Source organism: Gavialis gangeticus, unplaced genomic scaffold (assembly GCF_001723915.1).
Source record: "Gavialis gangeticus isolate Ggan-Ray unplaced genomic scaffold, GavGan_comp1, whole genome shotgun sequence".
Classification (NCBI taxonomy): Eukaryota; Metazoa; Chordata; order Crocodylia; family Gavialidae; genus Gavialis; species Gavialis gangeticus.
The window spans coordinates 218,288,433-218,299,216 of NW_017729032.1; the positions used below are offsets into that span (position 1 = coordinate 218,288,433).

Sequence of the window (10,784 nt, forward strand, 5' to 3'; positions counted from 1 at the left end):
TGGTGGGGAAGGGGTACTCGGTCCCCTGGCGGCACTTCCGGTTTTGCCACCGGTGATTCCTGGCTTGGCAATTGGCCCCCGGGCCCTGCTCCCACTTAGTGTTCGGGTGTTGGGGGACCCTTCTTCCCCACTTGGTGATCGGCCATGGATTGGGGGGAGTGCAAATGGAAGCATTGGCCCCTGGGGGGCTGGAGACCCATGGTACACCACTGGGCAGAAGGCAGAGAAGGGTGGCACCTGAGGGTGCCTGTACACGAGCTGGGAGGCTGCTTCAATACACTGTAATTACAGCACATCGGAGGAGACTTGATATCAAGTCTGCTGAAGAATGCTAATTAGAGTGCTCTAGCCAGCCTCCACATCTCATGTATCAACGTCCTCACACTACAAAATGATGGTGGGGACACTTTAACTAAAACTTGTTCAACAAGCTTTAGATAAAGCACCCCTGGCACCATTTGGAAGCATGGGGATGCTGATACATGAGATGCTCTGGGTTCTTTAATTAGAGCAACTCTCAGAGCCCTCTCCCTCACCCTTGGAGCATGTGTGAAAATGTCCTGAGAGACTAACTAGTTCAGAGCAGCATGAATGTTTGTGGGCAACAACCTACTTTGTCAGACACCTACCTTCTACCAAATTTATGCATGTCATCTACTGTTTCGGTAGAGAAATATGTACTACTTCCCACACTGTTTTATACTGATACAGATGCAAGGTAGACAGTAAAAGATTGAACAAAACCCAAGCTAAATTATAACTCTTCTCAAAGAGTACCAAGCAACAACAAAAGAGATATTCTTGACCCACCAAATATAAAATACACTAAAAACAATACTGAATATCTCATACACAGACCCCTAAGGTACCCCATGAAACACTTTATAAACATAAGGAAGTATTGAAGCGACTATACATTATGTATGAAATATTAAAAATATTTGTGTTTTAACACCCCTTTGGTTCTGCCAAAAAACAACATAAAAATAGAGCCCCGCCCCATCAGCCTAGAAGCAGAATAGATTTGATGTTGCCAAAAGTAACCTTTGAAGTGCCTACACAAACAAACATACAGGCTCAATCTAATTTATTAGCACACAAATGACTAACATTAACAGAGAAACAGACCCTCTATTAGCTTTTAATTCTGTCCCTTAGGACTATGAGATGCACCATGTTTTTTCAAATCAGAGATGGCAATTTATTTAGATGCAGGTACTGGAAAACTTCATTCTCAAAGGAGACAGTCTGGTAATAGGTTTAGTTACTATAAACCATCTAGCTAAACAACGCCACATTTTTTTTTCCTCTGGAGCAAAGGGAATACAGTGGAAGTAGGAACTCTGCTAGCATTTCCAAAATAAACAAACTGTAAAGTAGCACTAAGGGGCGACGCATAGTAGGTGCACGTGCACCCCCTGAGTGTGGAAGTGCACCCCTGCAAAAAGGGGGTGCACTCCCTGCCAGCCTGCCGCCAGCCCATGATCACTAACCTCTGGTCAGCACTTGTCACCACTCCCCTGGCTGCTGATAGTGCCAGTGGCATCTGCGGGAGCTCCCCACTCATCGCTGCCGGGCTCCTGCCGCTGCCAGTGCAGCTGTGCCCCCCCCCCAAGCTGCTGGGGGCACGTGCCGTTCTCGGGAGCACTTATTTTTAACATGGGCTGGAAATTAGAAATAGAGCAGTTGGCATCAGGTTAGTTAAAATTAACTCTAGTCAAGGTCAAAATATGCATCTACCTCTCTATCTTAGATCCGTGATCCACTTTGCAGCAAAGTATCTGAGCACCTTGCAGTCTTCGACACACATTTTCAGAACACTCCCTTCAAAGTAGAGGAGTAGTGTTTGCATTTGGTTGTTCGAAAACTGAGCAGAGACTTCCACGCAGACCCTACACTGTAACTGGATGCCTGAAGTCCCCTGATTTCAGTGGGAGTTGAGTACAACCCTTTGAGGATCTAGGCCTCAGTGACTGGTCCAGGGTCACCAAAGAAATCTGTGGCAAAACAGAAATGGAACCCCACAGATCAGGGTAGTTTTTGGTCCATTCTTCTGTCCAGTACTTTGGGGGTTTACAATCATACTCTTCTCTCCTTAAGAGAACATAGTGTTGTCTCCAGGGCTTTGCAAAATGTCTGTATACACCAGGGAGACGAATTAATTGTAAAGAAGCTGTGGTAAGACTGACTCTGAACAAATGGGTACAGTGTATACAAAGTAGGAAACAGAAACCAGGGAGGGAATTAACTGTTCTCCCTTTGGCCTTCTGCTAGCCAGGCATCCTCTGGTGTTGGGAGGATGGCTGGCTAGTGGAGGGATGGCGGCACCACCCTGAAGCATGGCCTTTAAGAGTGACTGCCACAAATATTGAGAGTTGGCAATGCTGAAAGGCAGGCGAAGTCTTTGGGTGGAGGCAATATCTTTTAGTAGACCAAATAAATAAATAAAACCCAATGTTACTGAAGCAAGGCCCAGATGGCCTTGCACCCAACACCGACCCCTCCGGCATGCGCACGCCAGCCATTCCTTTGCAAGGACGCGCGAAGCCTCTAACGACCTGACCGGCAAGGCCGCTGGTCAAGTGACGGGCAGCGAAGGGGCGGGGCGTACTCCTGTCTCCGCTCCCGGAAGGGGAGGCGGGGCTGTGCCGTGAAGTTGAGGGCTGCGGGTACGTTACTTCCGCTGCCGGCACTCGCTGATTGGCTGGGGAGCGCTGGCAGCCGTTGGGCGGGTAGTTGGCCATGGCGGCTGGGGCGTTTGTACCGCCGGGCCTGGCGGTGGACTCGCTGTCCGTGCTGGGGCTGGAGAGCAGCCGCGGGCCCGAGACAGCGGCGGCGGGGCGGACCGGCGGTGGGGAGGGGGAGGAAGGGGAGGAATTGCCTATGGTGTTCCTCTGCGCCGGCTGCAAGCGGCCCGTGGGCGACACGCTGAGCTGGGTGGCCAACGACGAGGAGGGGTCCTGCGTCATGCTGCGCAGTGAGTCTTGCCCCGCATCCCTCCGTCCCCCTCATCCCCACCCGACCGTTGGGGACGGTTGGTGATGGTTGGCTCTCCCTTGCAGATGTCACCGCCAACGTGCTGGTGGATGCGGAGCAGAAACTGTCTAGCCGGCCCGGCGAGTACGGCTGGTGAGTGAGTGACCACTGTGGGGGCCGGCTCGGGGGATGGCTGTCGTAGGGAGCAGAGCCAGTTGCACTTTTGACACCCCTTAGCTGTGCAGCCTCTTTGTATAAGGTGCCCACAGTGGGGGTGGACGCGAGAAGGCCAGAAGTGGGTATTTGACTAATCGTCGTCATCCTAAAAATTCCTCTTGACGTCTAGTCTGTTAATTTAGTGATAAGTATTTTGCTTGTAGCATGATTGAAACGCTGCTGTGCTCTGGATGCTCAGTGATACTTGGGACCATCTACAGATGCACCCCCAAACACCTGGACTACAAGAGAGATTTATTCTGTTTCAACGTTGACACTATTGAAAGGTAAGACTGTGGTTCAGGGACCGGCAAAGTCTGGCCTGCGAGCCGGGTCCAGGCAGTGTGGACTCCAGCTCCCGGCTGCCCTCACCTGCATGGCTTGAGCTGGTCTCCATGGTGACCCCAGCCGCACCTGCACGGGAAAGCTCAGGCTAGGGTTGCCATGCAGACTGGCCTGAGCCACGTTGGCAGCATGTGTGACAGAGCTCCTGGCATCTTGTCACACACGGGATGGGGGCGGCTTGCTCCAGAGCTAGGGCAGAGCCATGATTTGTAGCCTGCACACTCTGAGCAGGGGATTGTGGCTCTGCCCCAGCTCCAGACCAGGTTGTCACTGCTGCTAAGAGCCAGGCCAGAACCACAGTCCCCTGCTTGCACGCCTCTGCCTGGAGTGTGCAGGCTACAGATCACGGCTCTGCCCTGGCTCCAGAGCAAGCTGCCCCCATCCCTGTTCCCGGCAGCTGTGGAGCAGCCCCCTCAGCTGCTCTGCCACACATGCTGCTGGTGTGGCTCAGGCTGGTCTCCATGGCAACCCCAGCCTGAGCACCTCCCCAGGACTGGGGTCTCCATGGAGAACTGCCCTAGCCATGAGGGCAGGGGCTGCTGGGAAATGGAGTCTGGCTGCCGGCTCGATTGGTCATTTTGCCCACCCCTGCCACAGTTCCTCTTGTCAGATAAGCATGCATGTATTTTTGCCTTTTAATGAGATTGCTTCACTGTCAGAAATGGAGGTTGTTTGTCTATGCAGGAGTTTACAACACTTGTGAAAGGGTAGGGATGGTTACTGGTTGCTTCTCTGCACTCCTTTAGTTTAAGAAATGTGTTTTTCTGTTTTTGCTGCCTATGTTGGAATGCTAGGCATATGGAAAAGTTCTGCATTTGATGTGGGGTGAGCCCTGATAGTTTCATAACGTAGGTGTTCATTCATGAAATAGTTCAAATACATCTAGTGTCATTTCATACACAAGACTGGAAGACGGTGTCTTGGCTGCAATCCTACCCGGAAGTCTGTGTACGTAAAGACCAAGTACCAAAGTATCAAATTAGACCTAAGTGAAGACAAGCCTTTAGATATGTGGTTCTCAACCTAGGTGACATGTGATCCTTTTAAAGGTGCTGTGGGGCACTGCAATGTTAGTAAAGTTAAGTGCACAAACACGTACACATTTCACAAAGTAAACCCAGAGATTTCAAATAGGAATCCAGTGTCAAAAACCTTCTGACCTGGTGTGATCTTTCTGAGTGTGTTGCAAGAGATTGCTTGAAATTGCTTTTTCAGTCATTTTTCTGTAGTTAAAAACTGACTGATATTCATTTTTTAAATAGGGTACCACTTGATTCAGGTTATGAAGGGATGTTTTGAGTCTTAAAAATGTTGAGAACTACTGCTTTGGAGGAAATGCATCTTAACTACCAGTCTAAGGACAAAGTTAGCATGCTGAAAACTGGGTGAAGAAATACACCTGTAGTGATGTATTAGCTTCCTTGGGCTTAAATCCGGAAGGTCAGGGTTGATGCACCTACAGCGTTAACAACACTACAGAAAGCCAGGCTTTTAAACAGAAGGTTTTAAAATATTTTTCAGTAATTAAATCTTGGATCAATTATGTCAGTATCAGTTATGTTAGCTCTTTGAATAATGTGGCTCTTTGTTCTGTTTCTCATTAACTTAGGGATTGGTTGGATAGGTGACACTTCTGATTCAGAAGTTTGAATAGCATTATCCACTTTTTTTTTTGTTGTTACATGTTTTTACTCCCCCTGTGCTATGTTATCCCTGTAGTTCATTCTCTTTCTTCATGTTAATTTGTATCAGTGACAATAAGGAATTCTTGTATGCTTGTTGTATAATAGGTCTACAAAACTACATTTTCTTCTTGGCTTACAGATTGACAAACTAGCACCATCCTCTATTTCAGCTAATTGCATTGACTGGTGTTATAAAAAATGCTGGGTATGTGTGGTTATTTCTCATTTTGACTGAATATTAGATAATTAAATCTTTTATATCAGTTACATCCTAGGATCATCAGAAAAGCAAGCTGTAACTGAGGAGGAGCCTTTAACTCTTCAAAGTCGAGGTAGCTTGGAAGAGGCACTAGACAGGGTAAGATTTAGTTTTTAAGCTAGTAAAAGTTCATTACAACTGTGAAAACTTCCATATAGTGTTTCTACATAACCGCTTCTAATTTCAGCCAGTTTCAGAAAGTTAGATGTCCAGAAAACTTTCCTCCCAAGAACAGTTCTGGCAAAAAATGGAAGTTGCTAATTAAACTTATCTCTGGATTTCTGGCCACCTTTCTTTATAACAAGGAAGAGCACTTGTCTCCAGAGGTTCTGGTCCCTAAGTTTTCCATGCCTTAAGAATTCACTTTCATATGTAAACCAACTTTAAAATCTTCTGATATACAGAATTACAAAGTAGAAACTATAGAAATGGGGTTTTTTTGGTAAATGAGACTTCTGAGTTCATGTAGAAGAGTAGTTTTAGACTGAGTATGGGCTGAGGCAGGCAGCTGGTACAGCCCCACCTCTGGGCCCAAAGTAAAACTGGAGCTTAGTAGCCACCTGTCCTGGGACAGGGTAGCTCATGCAGCAGGGGAGGGGGTACAGGAGAGACCTGTGAGAAAGGAGAGGGCTGTGGGGGAGACCTGCAACATACAGGTTTGGGGGAACGTTAGGGAGACCACAAGCCTTCCAAGGCTGCCATTGGCAAGCCCAGAACCAGGGCACCCACAGAAGGTAAGTGGCAGAGGGGGGCATCAGGGGTTACGGAGGATGGTGGCAGGGATGCAAGAGGTCAGGCAGGTGGGGCAGGGCTTGTGGGGGGATGGGAGTGGCTGGGGAGCAAGCAGGGAGGAGTGACCAGTGAAGGGCAGGAGTTGGAGGGGCAGGCGTCAGGGTGGGCCAGTGGCTGGGAGCAGGGCAAGATGGGTGGTTTGGCCATAGCCTTGTGCCCCCTCCTTCATTCTCAGTGCTGCTTTCCCTGCCACAGTAGTAGCAGGGGTGAATTTAAGACAACCCCCATATAATTAGATTGTGTGTGTATATAGAAAATGATAGGAAAATATAATTTTCCATGTACAGACTCTAACTATTGGGGCATCATCATAAATTCAAAGCTGTCTTGGATTCAGGTAAATACAGTAATTTTTTGGTGTTGAATGAAAAAAGAAATATCTTTCTTTTGGATTTAGACAGCTTTGGAAATTGTAAAGTTCATGATTATCTACCAGTAACCTAAGTGCTGTGCCTGATTTTCTGTCCCCTGTTATAATTTTCAGACCGATCTACTTCTGGGTCCGTAACAGTCTCTCTCTTCCCAACGCAGCATCTTCCTCTTTAAATTTCTCTCAAATTTGAAAGGAATAGATTTCTTACGGTGGTATCTTTTATTGGACCAACTATGTAGTTAGGATAGAGTTAGACATGGTCATCTGAGGAAGAATGTATTGCTTTCAAAACCTTGTCCAACTTTATCCCGTCTACATAGTTGGTCCAATAAAATATATCACCTGAAGAAATGCTTCATTTGCATAATTTCTGGACCATCATGGCTACAATGTCACTCTTGCACTATAAAATTTGAAAAAGTTTTCTCAAGAAAAATACCTAGTCCTGATTGGATGCATAGGTGCTCCCTACAGGTAATATTTTATGACTAGTGGTTCCCTTAACAAGTATATGTTAGCTGCCTTTATCCATATATTTTTCCTTTAGTTTATCAAAGCAAAACATGCATCTTTTCATTTCAACTCCTTTTTTATTCAGTTTACCCAGAACTATATGTTGCGGCGGGGGGTGGGAATGGAACAACTTGATTTTTATATAATTACTATGAATTACTTCTAGTATGTAACTCTCAATGAATTAGAATTGCAGTATTAATTCGTCTTTTGTATAACAACATTTTCTCAATTTTCTTATCAGGCAGAAACTTTATTAAAAGTACTGGAAACAAGACTGGCTGTAGTTGAATCGGGTTTTGCAGCCCTTCATAACAGTGGTGGAAAACCTTCCTGAAAGTAAATATACCGAGAATGGCAAAACTTGGCCCTCCATAAAACTCCAGAATCTGGAGTATGATATAGTCCTTCCAGGGAAACGAGTGAAAACTGCATCATTTTTGTTAATGGAACAGAACACCCTTCCTAGGATGAAGGCTTCTGTTTTTTGCTGGTAACTGAAAGGAAGTTATTCAAGAATTCAATTTCTCTTTCTAGGTAGACGTTTTTTATAAGATTCTTCTTTTTTGTAAAGTTTTTTGTTAACATATTAAGTGATCTGAATTTTTTTTAATATATAGATTACTTGCTCTGAATAAACTGTAATATTGCTAGATACAACTCAGATTTCTTGGAGCAGAATATTCCTTTCTACTGACATACTTGCTACATTGGATTTAATGTTGTTTTGGCAGGGAAGCTGAAAAACTCCCATGTAAGATTTGCCTAGATAACTGCTCCTGAAGCAGATTTGCACTATTTGGATTTCAGTCTAGTGAACATAGCATAATGGCATAATTTTTGAGCAGGCCTTCTGTCAGCATCTGAGATTGGGGTAGTTATCTGGGATAATCTGCTGAATTGGCATCATGACATTTCCCTAAAACTAAAGTAATAAACCAACCCTGAGCCCTGGAGGAATGAAAGTTGGATTAATCTTTATGTTATAGTTTTCCTTTGACTGGCATTGAGTTAGAAGACTCAATTGGGGCAGATTCTGCATTGAAGCCTTAGGGTGACTCAGTTTTTATAATACTTTGTTATGTTTTGAAAAGAGAATGAAGTATCTTGTTTTCAGCTAAATGTAGAAAACAAACATGCAATGGAGCTAAGTGGAGTTTAAACATAGGTCTTCAACTTTATTAGATGTGAAAAAACATAATACTTGAATTGAAATAGTATTAATTCATTGCACTGTCAATAGTGTAATTATTTGAGTTTAATATCTTTGTAAATACTGTTGTATACTTGTAAAATTGTTTGGAAAACCAGGAGAATTGAGCAATCAATGTGAATATTCAGATTTTCAATAAAATGGGAAAGAAAAGGAGATGTGAGTAGTTTAATTGGGAGGAGGGGGACTGTAACACTCCCTCACTTGGATTTGGTTCTGCCACACCTTCAGAGGTATCACTCAGCCCCAAACCTGTCTCTGCTGCTTACCTCTTGGAACAAGATGAGATGTGTCAGCAACCAGATTCTTGGCCTGGGGCCTTACCAAGGTTTTGCCACCTCTGAGCATAGATCTCCCAGTTCAAGTAATCATTCCTTTTGTCTAGCATGTGCTTAGAGATTACAGAAGAAGTCAGATACCCTGAAATTACAATTATCATCAACAATAAGTTATAAAGTATTTGATATAAAAGCAAGAGCAATCATAAGAAATCAGTAACCATATGATTGAGATACAGACAGAAGTATAAGTAGTAGTAGTAGGCATCTGTCTGTCTTGTGAGACAATAGAATTACACTGAGCGAGACATCAACTTGCTGAACGTAATCCTCACTTGAAAGATAAACAGACAAAAGGAAATATCACAGCAATAACTTGACTTTACTTCTCCATCCCAGCCCTGAGCTCTAAAAATGTAGCTTCCATTTCTGACCAAGCCAGAGTCTTCTGCCAGGCTATCAGCTTGGGTTGCCCAGTTAAGCCACTGGGGCACTAAAGTATCCTAGGCCTGGGACTCTTTAGACAACATTTGCTTCTCAAGGTCTGACCTTAAGTATTGTTTCTTATCCAGCCATTTGCATACTTTTTTTCATTTAATACTTATGGCCCTTATACGGTGCATATAACTTCCTGTCTGGTGATGTACATCTGTTTGTTTCACCTGGTATCTTTCCTGAGCCAATTATGAGAATACTTGTATCCTTTCAGACATAAAGATTATTAATCCAGTATTTTAGAGATACTGTCTTATTCTCCCCATTGTAAGAAATACCAGGCATGTCTACATGAGATGCTAAATGTGCAGTAGATTAATTCTGCTGCACATAAGTGCAGTAGCACAGCTTTTGCTGGGACATGCTAATGCACAGCAGAATTAAACCACAGCACATTAACATCACTTTAAAAGAAGACGTACCTTGGCGCTACTGCGCAGTAGCACCAGTTACTGCACATTTAGTTAACACCTGTTATTACAGGTACTAAATTTAATGCGTAGTAACCACAGCACATTTAATGCAGCTGTAGACATGCCCACTATTCTTTAAATAGTCTGTTTCCGGGTGTCATTCTTGCTACGGACTTCTTTAAACTTGTAAGTTGGTGATTGTATGGAATTGCCTGGCTCATGGTCTTGGCCTATTTGACTGGCTATTAAACATACATGTGTTGATTTGCTAATTCTTAGTGGTTAGTTCATTCCACCATTTAGGCTTTCATCCTCTTCCAGCTGTGAACTTCACTGTTGGAAAAGTACCACCTAAAATCATTATTATATTATTTAACCCTAGCTCTCCTATAAAATATAAAAAACATTTACATCAGATATCACAATTCATACAAGAATGATGAGGCTTAGACCCAGCTTAATGCTGCCTATCAGTAGAGACCACACATGCCATATCAGAAAAATGAATTCAAGAATATACCTCAGCATTGTGTGTTAGTGACATGGACGACAAATGTTTTGGAAAGTGCTACTCATGTTCCTGCACTAATTCCTCTGAAATAATTTTATTCTAGAATTTGGAAGAGCTCAGGAATTCATAAGGCATTAAGGTTTTTAAAACCTCACTAAAAATGTATTCTTTCTCCTCTTTGTCCCCAGCTCTTTAAATACTCTACCTGAGTAATCAATTAGAATGGGCTGATAGCAGGTATGGTATCATCCTGCAGAGCTGTCTCATCTGACCCACAGGGCTCCCCATAGCTCTGGAAATTTGGTGGCAGGGGAGCAGTGGCAATGTTAGTATTGTTCCCCTGCCACTGAATTTTCAAACCCTCTGGCCAGATGAACTGGCCTTGTTTTCTGGATCAGGTTGACAGGTAGGGCTAGAGAAGTGGGCTTGATCTACTGCGCATGGGTCTGGGTTGGCAGGCATAGTCTGGTGTGTACAGACCTTGAGGAAGCAGACTATCCAGCATGTGCAGGCCCAATCTAGGGTGCAGGGCCAGGGACTATGCGTCCGATTGTGTCCATCTGTCAATTCCATGTGGATCAGGCCTATGGACTAATCCCGTCATTTGTGGCCTGCAGCCCAGAAAAGTCGGATAACAGTGGCTTATGATGACTCATGGGTCTGTTGTGACTTAAGCTGAACTGTCAATGTTTCTTCAGTTAATTAAGCTGCTTCT

At 44.4% G+C, this 10,784-nt stretch overlaps 1 protein-coding gene across 1 annotated transcript; it reads left to right on the forward strand.

The window, feature by feature from the left end:
• The first annotated feature begins 2,689 nt into the window (after positions 1-2,689).
• MIS18A (MIS18 kinetochore protein A) lies at positions 2,690-8,528 on the forward strand. The gene is made up of 5 exons (XM_019525423.1): positions 2,690-2,977; positions 3,063-3,129; positions 3,357-3,479; positions 5,487-5,580; positions 7,404-8,528. Exons 1-5 carry the CDS (start codon positions 2,743-2,745, stop codon positions 7,494-7,496), a joined length of 612 nt encoding a protein of 203 aa, XP_019380968.1. The 5' UTR covers positions 2,690-2,742; the 3' UTR covers positions 7,497-8,528.
• Positions 8,529-10,784: the final 2,256 nt, after the last annotated feature.

What these genes read in the sequence shown, in the direction of transcription:
- MIS18A (XM_019525423.1), top strand. Translation starts at nt 2,743, where the DNA reads ATGGCGGCTGGGGCGTTTGTACCGCCGGGCCTGGCGGTGGACTCGCTG. An exon ending in CGGCCCGGCGAGTACGGCTG is followed by an intron (nt 3,130 to 3,356) that starts GTGAGTGAGTGA and finishes TTTTGCTTGTAG; the next exon opens with CATGATTGAAACGCTGCTGT. An exon ending in AACGTTGACACTATTGAAAG is followed by an intron (nt 3,480 to 5,486) that starts GTAAGACTGTGG and finishes CTTTTATATCAG; the next exon opens with TTACATCCTAGGATCATCAG.